The sequence below is a fragment of the Terrapene carolina genome, unplaced genomic scaffold (assembly GCF_002925995.2).
Source record: "Terrapene carolina triunguis isolate 2854851 unplaced genomic scaffold, T_m_triunguis-2.0 Scaffold227, whole genome shotgun sequence".
Taxonomy (NCBI): domain Eukaryota; kingdom Metazoa; phylum Chordata; order Testudines; family Emydidae; genus Terrapene; species Terrapene triunguis.
Genome location: NW_020664578.1, coordinates 4,285,998 through 4,301,794, shown reverse-complemented (window position 1 = coordinate 4,301,794; position 15,797 = coordinate 4,285,998). Strand labels below are relative to the sequence as shown.

Here is a 15,797-nt window from a genome sequence, read left to right as displayed (position 1 = left end):
CTCATTCAAGGTTGCGCTCTTCAGAGTAAGGGCAGGTCTATTCTAAAAATGCTGCTATAGTGCTTAAGTGAAGAGCTGTCTCCCATCGCCATAGTTAATCCACCTCCGTGAGAGGCGGTAGCTATGTTGACCGGAGAAGCTCTCCCACTGTCATAGTGCTATCTGCATGGGGAGGTTATGGTTGGTATAACTATGTTGCTCGGGGGGATGGATTTTTCACACCCTGAGCAATATAGTTATACCAATGTAAGTCTGTGGTGTACACCTGGCCTCAGGGAATAGGCGTGCAAGAAACTTGAGATTGATTTTCTCTCACTGTGGAGACCTATGTCGAGGAGTTAACCTTCTTTGTGCCCATGCATAGCCTCCATTCAGACTTGCAGTGGAACACGACAACCTTGGTTGCAGGATTAAGGGCTTGAAGTGTGGCTGATAAGTCACGGTAAAAGTAGCATTGTGTCTCTCCATGTTAACTACAGAGCAAATCTGATCAGTTTACAAATAAAAATATTTCTTTTTCCTAGCTGCCACTGCACACTGGACTTGGGATCTGAAATTCAAGCTGGGTACTTCTTGGTTGCATCATCACCAGGAATAAAGAACTTGCTCACCAAACTCTGCCTTCGCCTACACCTCCGCAACCTCATTGTCTTAAAATTATGCCCCAGCTACCCCAGTCTGACTCCGTGTCTCTGATGGAATTGCACAGACATAACTTAGTTCCTGCGACTGGAACTTAGTGAACAGTTCTGTTGATACAAACCAGAACAGAATCCATCTGTGTTTGATCTTCAGGGCCAATAGGAGCATAAAGCACTTTCATTTTGTCACTAAAATCAGCACATCTAAACTCCGGATACTGACAAAAAGCAGATCCATTGACTCATGGTGCCATCACACACTGGTAATTACTGGTAATTTTTTTCTGTATTCTCTTCTCTTTTTTTTCTTTCTTTCTTTTTTAAGTAGACCTTGGAGGAAGTAGCTTCTATGATCATCAGGCTCAAGATCTCTGACTCAGAAATGAATAACCTTACAGTCCATTGATCTGAAGAAACTATTCTGCACGTTCAGTTCTGAGTTCTGCTTTTGTTCCCTTCTGCTTGGGTTTTGTGCCTGCTTAATCATTACAAAACAAGTCTTGAGCAAGAAATAGTCTATTCTGATGATAGAAAGCATATTTAAAGAAAAATGAAACCTCTGCATAGGGAACTTCTCCAGCTGACCGCTGGATCCCTGACTTTATAAAGCACCCAGGAACCTTTGCTGCATCCAGGCTTAGTAAGCCTGGTCTGTGCTCTGTTGTCCTCAGCCTGGTCCTTAAGTGCAAAGAAGGAGTACTGTCTCAGGATCACAGCAATTTAACAGGTACTTTGCATATATGCTACATGTATTGACTTATCATCTTACTTTATCTGTTTTTCTCTATTTCTGCCCCCTCGTACATTTAATGCAGTGAAGGGTGCAGGGTCAACAGTCCCAAAGACTGAAGTGACATCTCCTGTCCATAACAAAATAGACACAATGGCTCAGTGAGCTTCCTTCATATTGCCCTGCTAAATGGGATTCCACGCTATCCCAGAGGGAGCACCTCATGGGGATAAGCAGGGGGGGTTACATTTCTATGGCTTATTCTGTTCTTGGTCTTGACCAATAAGGGGGTCCAGTGGTGAGTATGATAGCTGCTCTTCTCTTTTAAAGATCTAGGACTAAAAGTGGGAAATGATCGGAAAGCAGATTCACAAATTCTGGGCAAACCTCACTGCTGTTCATAGGGTAATATTATTTGTGACTATTTGGAGGAATATTTCAAATATTGATGAAAACGTTTGTGTAGTGAGGCGGACCCAGCTTTCCCTCCTGCTCAGTTGGGGCTGAGACACCAGAGGAGGCAGACGGACCCAGCTCGCTCCTGGCCACCGACCCTGCTGCTGAGGCCAGTGACGCCCTGCCTGCCAGGGAACTTACTGCTGCCACGGACCTGCCAGGACTGCCGTGGGCCATTTATCCAGAGGAGGCAGACAACACCCCGCTACTCCAGGTACACCCCAAGGGGAGGGGAGGAAGTGGCCCATGGACAGCCGACCTTAGTCTGGCTACAGCTCTATCTGAGGCACGGTCAGCGTGTCACGGTTGGGATCCCCACACCTGCTGTGTGTCTTTGCCATTCCCTTGAGCTCTTCAAAGATCCTGGACTGTGATGGGAAGGAAGTAATACATTGTGTTATAGAACATCCCTTTTACATCTTTTCCAGTTTAAGATGCTGACAGTGGGCAGTGTTTTACTGCTTATGGTAGCAGCATCTGTTGCCAACGTAGGCAAGGATCCTACCCTTGATTCAGACTGGGAACGCTGGAAGACAATCTACCAAAAGCAGTACAGCAGTGAGGTAATTATCTTTGCATTCTAAATATTTATTTTTATGGTGTATTGCACTAAACATTCATAGGCAGAACCATACCCACTACTACCTGGTTGATTCTTTTTACTGGTTAATAATTTAGTGGCCAAGACAAACAGAAGAACTGAATAGAGTTATGGAGACTGAAATGTTCAACATCATGGTCTATCTGGATTAAATATGATCATGAACAGCTCCACAACTATTTATTAGTGATATCTGAACTGTGGTAAGGGTCACTTACACTTCCAGCTGAAGGTTGCTTCAATGTGCCTACAAAGAGCAGCTCAAGAGTTTGTGTTTCTAATAAGCTAATTTACATTCTTGGACTATATCACAAGTGGAGAGAAACATTCTTAATATTTTTCATCCAAAGCAATTATGTTTTGATCTGGGTATTTCCTCAAATTCCTGAAAGGAAAAGAATAACTTTACTCACTCTCAATCTGGTGTATATCTCTGGCCCATGGAAATTACCAGAAAGAAGCAGAGTGCTCCTCAATATTTAAAAATTGTAATTACATTGTCCATGCTCGACAATTTAATGAGAACTGGTTGAAAAAACCATTTTTTGCCTTATGAAAATTTTTCATTAAAAATTATTCATTTGAAATTTTTCAGTTTGTCACCTGAAAATTTTGAAACAAAAAACGTTCATTGTGTCAGATTCATTTTGAGATTTTTGTTGTGGTTTTAAAAAACTAAAAATTAGTCAAACTTTTGAAACTTCTGATTTTAGTTTTTTCCCTTTTCTCTCTCAGTTTTTTTGTTTTTGTTTTGCTACTGAATGTAATAATGAAAGACATCTTTTTTCTTTCCACTTTTTACTCTTTCATTTTTTCCTTTCTCTACTCTGTAACTTGGCAAAACTTCTCCAACTTTGGAAAAGCTAGAGTGGCATATTTCATTTTTCCTTTTGCCATTATTTAACTCTTGCAAAATGGAAGAAGTTTAAAAAGTTAGAGTAGAAAAGGGAAAAAGAAAAAAAAAAAAAAAAGGAAAACTTGGGAGTCCTCTTCCTCCCAAACTATACATTATTCATCTTATTATGGCAATAAGGGGAAAAAAGAAGAAAAGAAAGTGAAAATTTTAGAAGAAAAACAAAACAAAATGAAATTTCAATTTAAAATGAAACAAAAAAATGTAGTTTCATTGGGAAATTTTCCATTGGAAAATAATAAAAAAAAAAACCTTATTCTGCCAAAAAAATTAAAAAATTTTATTAACCCAATTTTTTTGGCCAAAAAATGTTCCAATTTTGTTTGTTATTTCAGGAGGAAGAGCTTTCTAGGCGCTTGATCTGGGAAAAAACCCTGAAAATGGTTACAGTTCATAACTTGGAAGAGTCAATGGGAAAGCATTCATACACAATGGCCATGAATGGCTTTGCAGACATGGTAAATTTCCTCATGCTACTTTGTTTTCAAATTATGTAGTGACATTTTAATCTAGGCATTATTGTTTCAAGCTCTTTTTTTTAAAGAAATAATAATAATTGTAAAAAGATTTTCCCTCACCTCATTATTGTTTCAAGCTCTTTTTTTTTAAAGAAGTAATAATAATTGTAAAAAGATTTTCCTGGTCAGGATTGCTCGTGGAATTAATTACAGTAACTAGTTACCTGTATTCCGATTACTTTTAAAAGTAAATGATTAAAAGTGATATGATCCTGAGGAGGTGCATGGGAGCAGAGGGTAGTAACATAGTTCAATGGCTAGGACACTGGATTGGGAATCAAGAGATCTAGATTTTGCTAACAATCCTGCCACTGAATAGCTGTGTAGCTTTAGACATCTGTAAAATGAGGATAATACTTACATTCCTTTGCACTGTGCTTTGAGATCCTCAAGTAAAAAGAGCAGAGAATTATTAAAGGAGTGGGCTTTGGATCAAGCCCCATTGAATAAGGAGGTGCCATTTTACACAGCCACTCTTTATAGTATATCTACAGTTTAAATCTTAGACGTTTTCTGCCATGTATTTGTCAACTGCTACAAAGTTGGCCAATTAGGGCACTTGCCTGACAGCACTATGACCTGTTGGTGCTTTAATACACAGTACTCTAGTCCTTTTTTAATTTTTATTTTAACAGACATCTGAGGAAGTAATGGCTACAATGACAGGGCTCAGGGTATCTGACTCAGAAATGGATAACTTTACAGTTGATTGGCCTCAAGAAAGTATTCAGGATCAGGCCCCAGACTGCATAGATTGGAGGAAGAGCGGTTATGTCACCAATGTCAAGAACCAGGTGCGAACTCAGAGGTGGAAATTACAGTAGGTGGAGAATGAATACTGCAAGCCACATAATTGCAGAGTAGTGCAAATCTCCCATCCCCTTCCTCACATTGCTGAGGAAGAACTGCATGATCACACCAATACAATGTTTGTAAATGACATTCTATGAAAATCTATATATCTGCATTATCCATGTCAACATGTAATTTATTTTATGCAAAAAACATGCCTCTTCCTTTGAAGTTGTTCATTCAATTTAATTTATTTTTTAAACAACTTTAGCATTAATGTAGGTGAAAAGGGTCATTAACAAAAGCGGAGAATTAAATTCTTTGCTCTTCTACAGAGAAGGCAGAGTACAGCATAGGCAGTGGCAATGCAAGCTTCTCCCCCCACTGACCTCCTACCAACATGCATCAGCCGTGATCTGAAAGGAGAGGGAGTGGTTGATCTTAGTATCAAACATGGAAGTGTTTTTTGTGATGTGGATACCTATCAGCTAGGAACTGGACCAAGGACACTAAACTCAATGGCACTGATTTGCACTACACCTGAGCAGTGCTTGAATGTAATGAAGAGTGGTGGCTGCAGGGAGATAGTTGTGCCACCTTGAATCAGGACTGCCGGATCGTGTTCTAATTTATGTTGCTGTGTAAAGGATGGCACTGAAGGAATAAGACCCTTTATGCTAGCATAGGATCATCAGCCATACTGGAGTTCAGCTCCACTACGCTGCCTCTTGCCGCCTTTCATGGGGTTGGGAAGGCAGCTATACCACCTCCACCAGCTCTGCATCAGCAGACATTCCTCCTACACAAGGAGAATTCTTTGTTGAAAATCTCTGGCTGGTTTAAGGCCACTTTGTGCTGCAAAAGAACCCGGGGAATTTGGCCCAATTCACATAAGACACTGAATAGCCATTGCACAGGGAAAAAAAATGTCATGTTGCCATCGACTGGATTTTAACTGTCACCTGAACGGCTGCCTAACCCATTTTCAATTAAGACTTATCGTTCCACTACTTAATGTATCCAATTCATACAGCTTCATGGGTTGGGTTAGCAAAAATTGTTATCAAACTCATTTTATGGAAGCTATATGTCTCCAAGAATTGCAGGTAGACTAGCTATATTTACTTCTCAGATAGTTAAAAATACCTGTCTCACAACTGCATTGTGTCCCTCACTCTTCTCTCACTTATGCTGCTGTAAATCAGGAATAATGCCAGTGGCGTTACACCAGTGTTGCTGTCTTAAATGTATAATTAAGCTATTAATGACACCTGCCATAACATCTCTCCTTTCTGTTGATGTTGAACTTTGCAATGTGCCGCAGGGATCTTGTGGTTCTTGTTGGGCTTTCAGTGCCGTGGGGGCCTTGGAAGGACAACTGAAGAAGAAAACAGGGCGTTTGGTGTCACTTAGTCCCCAGAACCTAGTAGACTGCTCCTGGAAATATGGCAACCATGGTTGCAGTGGAGGCTTTATGACTAATGCTTTCAGATATGTTATAAACAACCGTGGCATTGACTCAGAAACGTCGTACCCATATGAAGGTCGGGTGAGTATCACCTGGGCCAGAGGTGTTTCTTTGGGGAGGAAAAACATTGTAAAAGTCTATATTTTACCAAATGTGTTTTATTTAAAAGACAAATCAGGGGGAGGACTCAAACCTCTACTTTATACTATGGTTATATTAACATTTTAATAGATTTGGGGGGGTTTCCTTCTTGATTGCTGCATATTTTAACTCAATTTAAACACACAGTGATGTCTTTTTTTTTTAATGTCATCTAGAAATAATTAGGGCCTAGAATATTCCACAATTTTGTGGCTGCAAAATTTGCAACAGAATCCATTCCTTACCATAGATCCAGATTATAAACTTTCATTTAACAAAAATAAATAAATAAATAAATAAATAAAATAAAAAATCCTATATGTTTATGAAAACCTTCCAAACGGGACCCAAGTGTAGTCCTAATACCGTATTGTCTTCCCGAGTCTGCAGAGTGCTTGAAAGAACAGCTCCCAGAGAAGTGTGAACCACTCCGTTCATAATTATGGCAATTTAAATAAGTATTAACTATTTCACTGTTGATTATTTTAGCAAACATATGTAGCTAATATGCTTTTCTCACAATCTTCAACTGCCACCCACAACTTTTGAAGTGTCCAAAGACCCAAGATGTTCACTAGCCAGCTGCCAACACCTCCAGCTTCCTATTGACAACTTCTACCATGCAGTTATGTGTTATTAATTAAAAACAAAACAAAACACTGTTGTATACTGAAAACTGAAAATGCAGTGGGGGAGCCAAATAAATTGGACCTCATTTTCCATTGCTTTGCACCTTGTGTAGTCATTTGCAACTGTTCAAACTCAGTGCAAACTCGATGTACAATGATGTCCTTTTGATCTGGTAGAATTTTATGCCAACTTAATACTAACTTTGTACAGGTATAGATGACTACAGAAGACCGGCGTGATACTGCTCTACGTTGCCCTGGTGTAAATCAACAGTAAATTCACTGAAGTCAGGAGAGTTACTCTTGATTAAAACTTCTGTGAGAGCAGAAACAAGCTTGGGGCAAAGCACTGGAAAATCAATAAGATTGAATTTAGTATTTAAAAAACCACCAGGGATATTGTACTATTGTATAGTATATTTTCATATTTAAAGGAGCACCATCTACCTGAATTCCATTCAATTTAATATAATGATAAGATCAGATAAGCATGAGGCCACCTGCCAATTTTTGTGGTTTTGCAACCATTTTCCTATTTTTTAAAAATGCTTTTCTCAGTCTTGTTGCTCTGTGAAAGATTCACACAAACAACAGGGGTAACTGACTATATAGGGGAAACTGTGAAACAGACTATACATAAAGAGCTGACAAATGCGCAAAGCAAACAAACTGCAAAATAGAGAAAAATCTTTTTTCCTGCAATCTTTTTCAATTGTAGTAATTTCAGGTGTTACCTTCTGTAACAAGAGGTTTAAAACAATTTAGACAAAAGAGTGATTGTTTTGAAGTTGACATTGTTCATTTAATTAAACTGAATCAAACCCCACATTTTGAATTTTACCTGTATTTGTGGCAACATTTTCAGTGTAAGTGCCACAGAAAGTAGGAAACCGTGCCACTGAATCAGAATTTAAATCCATCTTGCTGTACATGGGGCCCTGGAAATAATGGTGTCATTTCATATACCATACCACAGAGTCAGATAATACTGTAATATACTGGCTAATACATATACGGTATACTGTACTGGCATTTACTGGATGGAATGTATCACGCTAGTACATGTGTGTACAGTGAACAAGTTGTTTGCAGTGTTGTGGTAGCTGTGTTGGTCCCACGATAAATTGTTAATTGCCCACTTCATCTTCATGTGTTAACTCCCTATCCTTAACAATCTCTTTCACCGTGTATTTAGCTGTGACACTCTAATTACCTTTCCCAGACCTGGAGAAGAGCTTTGTGTGGCTCAAAAGTTTGTTTCTTTCACCAACAGAAGTTGGTCCAATAAAGGATATTACCTCACTCACCTTGTACGGTGAAAGAGTAAGTTCTATTTTCTGGGATGAGCTAAGTTACTGGAAAGGAACTAAAACACATAAACAGATCTGAATAAACCAGTATGTTATATACTGCTGGACTGTTACAGGAGTCTGTTAATTAATGAAGATAATAAAACATAGCACTAACCTACTTGCCACACTTATTGTGCCCTTATATCTCTGTCTGCCATCTTCTACAGGACAAGAATTGCCGTTATAAAACTTCTGGACGGGCTGCCACCTGTGTCAGTTATAAAAAAATACCTAAGGGAAGTGAAACTTATCTTGAAAGAACAGTGGCTTCAGTGGGACCAATATCTGTTGGTATAGATGCAAGTTTGAGATCCTTCCAACAATACCACAGTGGTAAGCAGTTTTCTCTTTCCCTGTATTTTCTGAGACAATTCAAAATAGTTCTTAACAAAATTAGAGACAAAGGCCCTGAATCAACAAAACACAAGCCTAACTTCAAGCATGTGAGTAGCTCCACTGAAATCAACAGAACTACTTGTCACAGTTCAGGGCAACTGCACCTGTATTTTTCCTCAATGGTCCAGTAAGGGCCCCATTCTCAGGCTTCCAGCTCCCCAGCCATTGCCTCTCTTGGGTGCAGACACATATTCCTCACCCTTCTTACTGGGTTATTTCCAGGATGCACAGTTCCCTGCCTTCACTTTATTATATTATTCCCAGAAGAAATAGGCTCCCCAACCACACCTGCTTGCTTTCTCTTCAGAGACTGAAAACAGAGTGATTGTCAAAAATTATAAGTACCACACAGTTCTTCCTATTTTATTCTTACAGTAAAAAGCATTACAGAGAAAACATATAAAAACAATAACAGAACTACATGCATATTAATAAGCTCACCAGAATTCACCCCAACAACCCTAATATAGATTCTGGCAGAAGCAGTCATTCAGATTCTGACCCAAGGGGTTTCCTTGTGGTTACAAGTTCATCACAGCTTCCCCTCAGAACAAGCGCTCTCATAATGTGTTTAGTCCACTTTTTATAAGGTGCAGCGTCCTTCATCTGGAGTTTCCAAGAGTAACTGGCCTCTCCCCAGGGTGTAGCTTCAACAGGCAAGCTCAGAAGGGGATAATTTGCATTTCCCTCCTCAAGTACAGTCTAGGAAATTCACTTTACAAGTAGTGTTCCAAAAAGCATTTTGAAGTTCCATACAATCCCACAATAGTGCATACATATTTGCATTTTTAATACAATGAACTCCGAAGATGTTAAACATAATTCAGTAAGGTTTAACTTAATTCAATAAAGTTCGTACCTGTCAGTCTGTCACACTGCTCACATGCCTAAAGTGAAGTACATGCTAGTAAGCGGTTTGCTGATTCATGGTCAAAGAGCAGCCCTGGAAAATTTAAGGGATGAGTTGATTACATTCTGTAAATATCTACATGGGGAACAAACATTTAATAATGGGCTATTCAAACTAGCAGGAAAAGATATAACAAGTTTGGGGGGAAGCATAGCTCAGTGGTTTGAGCATTGGCTTGTTAAACCTAAGGTTGTGAGTTCAAATCCTTAAGGAGGCCACTTAGGGATCGGGGGCAAAATCAATACTTGCTCTTGCTAGTGAAGGCAAGGGGCTGGACTCAATGACCTTGGTCCCTTCCAGTTTAATGAAATAGGTATACCTCAATTTATTATATCATTATTTAAAGGCTAGAAGATGAAGCTAGACAAATTCAGACTGGAAAGAAGACATGCATTTTTAAGTGAGTGTAATTAACCACTGGAACAACTTACCAAGGGTCATGGTGGATTCTCCATCATGGACCATTTTTAAATCAAGATTGTATTAAAAAAAAAAAAAAGAATATGCCCTAGGAATTATTCTGGGGAAGTTCTACACCCTGTGTTATAAAAGAAGTCAGACTAGATGATCACAGTGATTCCTTCTGGCCTTGGAATCTATGACTCTATTAAATTATTGGGGGGTGGGGAAACATCCTATTTAGAAATAATTCTGCTGATATACTAGGGGCTCTCTGACTTTAGGAAAAGATGTAAGGAAACCAATCAATCGTCTTGCTCTGTGTGCTCCAAAAGTGAGAGAAGCTTGGGAACTTAAAAAAGCTGATTTAGAAGTAGATCCATCAACTTCACATAAGAAAGGGTTACAGGGTCAGATTCCCAAATTGTTTTTGATTAGACTAAGTCAGGGGTTCTCAAACTAGGGGTCAGGACCCCTCGGGGTCGCAAGGTCATTACATGGGGGGTCACGAGCTGTCAACCTCCACCCCAAACCCCACTTGCCTCCAGCATTTATAATGGTGTTAAATATATAAAAAAGTGTTTTTAATTTATAAGGGGAGGTCGCACTCAGAGGCTTCTGATGTGAAAGGGGTTGCCAGTAAAAAAGTTTGAGACCCACTGGACTAAGTGATGAGGCTACCTCTGTTTACAGCATTGGTGAAACAATATATCCTGTACCTGTGAGGTTCAGGTTTCCAAAACAGCAACCCATCTGTTTTAGGAAAACGGTTTCAAAATCAAATGCAGATTTGCCAATTGTATCTTTATTCTGTTTTATATCATTTTTACATCTCTCTCTTTTAAATGATTTATAAACCTTAAGTGGTATATATAGTTAACCTATGCAACCATAGGTTTTTTTGTATTGTCACCCTTGTCCTCCCTCACCACTTCTGTCCTACAGTTATATACTCACTAATTAGCTCTTGTCTTAAATGAGGCCACAGTCCTGCATGGGTGTACCTTTGTACTTGTATGGAACTCATTGCAGAATTGGGACTTTAGACTGTAACCTCTTTGGGACAGAGACTTTGTCTTCCTATGCGTTTATACAATGCCTATTACAGGAGCACAATGCTCCTGATTGGGGCTTCTGGGCACTGTTGTTTCATAAATAAATAAATAAATAATTAAAAAAAAACACCCCATTTTTCAGGTGTGTACTATGACTCACAATGCAGGTCTTCAAATATAAACCATGCCGTTCTTGTTGTGGGATATTGTGTGGACAGAGGTGTGCCATACTGGCTCATCAAAAACAGGTAAGGATGAGTTTTCTTTAATTAAAATACCTTTCCTAAAAATTCTTTAAAATATTATTTAATCTTAAAGAACTGGTTTAATACTTTACAAGGACAGCATCAAAATAAATAAAATATGTTTTTAAAGTCTTTAACTGTTAGCCATATCTCTGATTATTAAAAATGAAAGAATATTTTAAAATTCTAATTTACTTTTCACTATTAATTCTGTTTAGGTTTTGCACATGACAGGCAGCTTGACACAAACTAGTTTAGTTGATTTCCTTTCCTTTCTCTAACCAGTTTTGCTTTTTAATTCTCATGGACCAGCACAAGGTTAAAGACTTTGAGTTTCAAAAACAGAGAAATAGTTCATTCCAGAAGACAAGTGTACGCATTCAATTGAACCTGCAATTTCACTGAACTTTTTCAATTACAAAAACATGTATTCATAATATTTACTATAGACCTAGATTTTGGCCCTGAATTCTGACATTATGTTTTTAAAATAATTTCCAATGTGTAATAATTTTGATATCTGGCTGGACTTGTGGCCTGCAAAGAGGAAATAAATACATTGTGTATGTCTGAAGTAAAATATGAGACAATTCTCCAAAATTCTCAAATGCAAAACAAACAGATAATAAATATGAAACTCATGGGCATGCCCAGTACTCTCTTTTCAAGAAGGTTGTGAAAGTCTTTTCCCCATTTTTAGCCTTTCTTTGATTGTGGATGTTAGCTTATTACAATTACCCAACTATTGAGCTTTAACAGGGTATCTGTGTTCTGACAAAGATAACAATTATGTGTTTATTGATACATCCCTGTCTGCAAAGTGGAATTCTGGGTATACTTATTTATATTTCTTATTATTTATAATGCACTTCCAGTGTGCAATGGTTTCAGAGAAGTGCTGCATTCTGAGCTCTGGGAGCACACTTTTATTTTTGCTAAGGCTTATTTATGCTTAATTTAAAATCTTGCTTTTCATGGAGACCTCTCCTTTTATAAAACATTCAGACTCCGATCTGTAAAAGTGCTCTGCATCTCTAGCTCCCACTCAGCCACAACTGAAAAGGAGCTGTAACATTAAATTTTGTGTCAGGAACACCAGTAACAAGATTTGCCCTGCTAAGATTTTCATACTATAAAAAGTCGATAGCAACCCCTGCTCCCCAAAACAAAACAAAAAACAGGGAACCTGTATTAAGATTTAACATTTTATATATATATAAAAACAAATATATTGTTTGTTTCTCTTCTGCAGCTGGGGAACCAGATGGGGTGATCAAGGTTATATCCGGATGGCAAAAAACAGAGGCAACCTTTGTGGAATAGCTTCACTTGCCAGCTATCCACTGATGTGAAAAATAGACTTAATCCTGGTAGGCAGGAATGAAGAGTCAAACATGCTTTAAAATTAATTTTGTTCTGAGTTCCCCAAAGAACTGTAGCCTTCAATAAGTCCTGTCTTGAATCATACAAATTTGATGGACCCCAAAGGATCTGTTAAATGCAAGAACAAAAAACTACTGTAAGAATCACTGCTTGCTATAAAACTTCATGCCCTCTTGGCATATTGCTTTCATGTTCCCTAACCAGCCTGGAGCAGCATTCAGAAAATCATCTACACCAGCTACTTCAACCAACTAGTCACATGATACTGGTTCTCCTTGTTTCATTAAAAGAAGTTAAAAACATATTAGGAAAGCATCTGATATTACTGTTAGGCCCAAAAAGAAAAGTAGGAGAAAGGGGGAGTTAAGAACATACAAAGAACAGAAGCAGGGAGTGGAGGCAGTATGTCTCCTAATCTATCTTCTGAGCACACTGTTCTTAGCACATCTGGTATGGGAATGCAGCTCCCCGCTTATCTCACTTTTTTCAGCTCAAACAACTATGTCTTCGATTCTGCCCGGAGATTACCCAGAAACCTCTGTTGGCCTAATTCTGGTTAGGTTGGCATAACTGCTCTACAACTTTTCTTTTTGGGCCTAACATTACTTTCCTATGTGGGCAATTGCTATTAGAGCCACAAACAGGAGTGGAGGTGGTGCATGTGTTCACAGATTGAAGGAGATGTGTCCTCAAAACAATCTCTTTATTTTATGGTCCACTCTATGAATAGCTGCTAATTTTTGTAATGATGGACGCCATATAACTACCTAGATTGTTCAGAAAGTTTGAGAAGCTTTCTATAATCAAGTTTCTCAAAGGTTTTGCAAGAGAAACCGTTGCTTTTTAATTTGCCAAAAATGCCCTTTTTTAATGCTCGGGTTTTTAAGAACCTCAAAACACACCTGAAAACAGTTGGACATGATGTATGATAAGTAGCGTTGGATGAATTCCTGGAGATTTCACCACATGACATAATCTTTAATTAAAGATTAATCTTTAATTCCTGCAGACTCCAGTACAATCCTGGAGGGTTGGCAACCTTAATGATACGATGTACTATGGCACCAGAATCAATGTTAAATGTGAGATTTACTGACAGTAAATAATCTCAAAATTTTATTCCACGTATCACAACAGTTGGTGTTTTTTCTCAAAAATCCTGGATTTTTGTGATTATGTGAAAATCTCAGCCTTCTTTTTATTTTTTAAAATGTGTTTCTAGTGCTCATGGTTGTGGATAAAAGGTTGAAAATGTGCCCCAAGTGAACCCTACAGGCTCAAAGACCAGAAGGCAAATAAAAAGCACCCTAAATGTATTTTTAATCTCATGATTTTTAAACCAATCTCATGATTTGGGGGGGCGTGACTCATAATTTTTGAATGCTTGGGGTTGGCGATACTCATGTTATAATGTATGATGTATTACAGAAAGCTGCATGCATGATAATTCAGAACCTACGTTAGGTGTTCTACTGCCCTTGTCCTGCTTCCTGGGTTTCTTGGTAATTAATGTCTTAGTATGTTAATTCCCCAAGAATTGTACTGGGATAACAGCTAGTATAATCTTTCAGAATGAGGTTTTTATTAATTTTAAATGATGTATTGTTAAATGACAATCAAAGATGTTTTCTCAAAACTTGCTTAAAAGGCTGATTGTAAGATTTTGCATGCATTACTTCCCACAGAAGCTTTAGTTTGTGGTGATCAGTGTCGGTACAGTATTGTGTAGCTAGCACGAGAACAGTAAAGGACACTTAATTAGAGTGCTTATTAGCTGAAACTTTGATATTTTTGTCCTTTTTTACTAAATAAAAGCAAAACCTGAAAGATACGGCTTGATATTTGTCTAGTTTAATTTTTAACTTAGATGTTATTGGTTTTTAAATATTGCACAATACATCTTTTTCAAAATACAGTTCACAAAAATAGTTTAAAAAAAACCAATTCCATTTCTGGCAAAGAAATGTAGAATGATGAAAAAGTAACAGGGAATATAGTCCTCTCTTAATACTTTTCCTCAGAAATTGCCATATACATTAGTAGGGTGACTAGATGTCCCAATTTTAAAGGGACAGTCCCGATATTTGGGGCTTTTTCTTATATAGATGCCAATTACCCGCCACCCCCGTCCCGATTTTTCACACTTACTATCTGGTCACCCTATATATTAGGCTATGCTTGTGTCTGTCCTATCGTGTATACACCCTATTCCCCTCTGTGAGATGGACTATCCAATATGATCTAATGTTTTTATGATCCTGTCCTCCTACAGTCTGTAACTATTACAGAATACGAGTCTAACACTGTTACACAAGTGTGGGTGTTTCAATGGCACTGTGCTTTACACACGTCCCCATGAGTGGGCTCAGATTCCCCCTCTTCCAATGAACTGCAACCCCCGTTTTCCTTCCCCAGGTGAGCCACTGTGACATCTAGGTTAACAGCAGAAAGGGGAAAAGTGTGGAGTCTTTGCATGTGACTCTGGGAGCAGTGCAGGAGGCCATGAGTAGAGAGGGGGCAAGAGCAGGGCCGATGCAACCCATTAGGCGACCTAGGCAGTCGCCTAGGGCGCTACAATTTGGGGTGCGGCGACATTTCGGCGGCGGGACCTTCTGCCGCCTCTGTGGGGGGCAGCATTTCGGGGCGGGACCTTCTGCCGCCCAAGCTGGCGATGCTCCTGGGCAAGAGTGTTTGCAAGTGGGGCTGGGTGGGAGGTAACAGGGCACGAGAAAGAGCCCTTGCATGTGGCGTGACAGGGCAGACAGATGGAGGCGATAGTGGGAGAAGAAAAAGAATGAAGAGCCTTTGGCTCTGTCTACACCACAGCGGTGCCCCTGGAGCGCCATAGCGCAGGCACTTCCAACATGGGTGGAAGGGCTTCTCCCACCGCTGTGGTTAATCTGGCTGCGCCAGAGGGTTAAGGCAACCTTACAACAGAGCACAGGGTGCAAAATGTTTCACTGCCCGGAGCCATGCAACTAGGGCAATCTAATTTTTCAGTGTAGACCAGGCCTTTGTACGTGACTGGAGGGGGGGGAGGCAAAAGTGTGAGGGGAAGAAGGTGTGAAGAGCCTTTGCACGTGGCCCCACACAAGGCGGAGGTGGGGGAACAAGGGTACCACAGGGACAGGCAGCAGCTTTGCCCCCTAGCCCCAGGGCAGGGTGAGA

The 15,797-nt window shown here is 39.3% G+C and overlaps 1 protein-coding gene across 1 annotated transcript; it reads left to right on the top strand.

Moving 5' to 3' along the window:
* The first annotated feature begins 2,261 nt into the window (after window positions 1-2,261).
* LOC112125620 (cathepsin K-like) lies at window positions 2,262-12,598 on the top strand. The gene is made up of 7 exons (XM_024224011.2): window positions 2,262-2,390; window positions 3,677-3,799; window positions 4,495-4,653; window positions 5,976-6,200; window positions 8,409-8,574; window positions 11,144-11,249; window positions 12,499-12,598. Exons 1-7 carry the CDS (start codon window positions 2,262-2,264, stop codon window positions 12,596-12,598), a joined length of 1,008 nt encoding a protein of 335 aa, XP_024079779.2.
* The last annotated feature ends 3,199 nt before the right edge of the window (window positions 12,599-15,797 follow it).

Excerpts from the sequence above, each read along its gene's own strand:
- LOC112125620 (XM_024224011.2), top strand. The coding sequence starts at position 2,262 with ATGCTGACAGTGGGCAGTGTTTTACTGCTTATGGTAGCAGCATCTGTT. Across the intron at positions 4,654-5,975 it reads TCACCAATGTCAAGAACCAG|GGATCTTGTGGTTCTTGTTG; the intron begins GTGCGAACTCAG and ends AATGTGCCGCAG. Across the intron at positions 8,575-11,143 it reads CTTCCAACAATACCACAGTG|GTGTGTACTATGACTCACAA; the intron begins GTAAGCAGTTTT and ends CCCATTTTTCAG.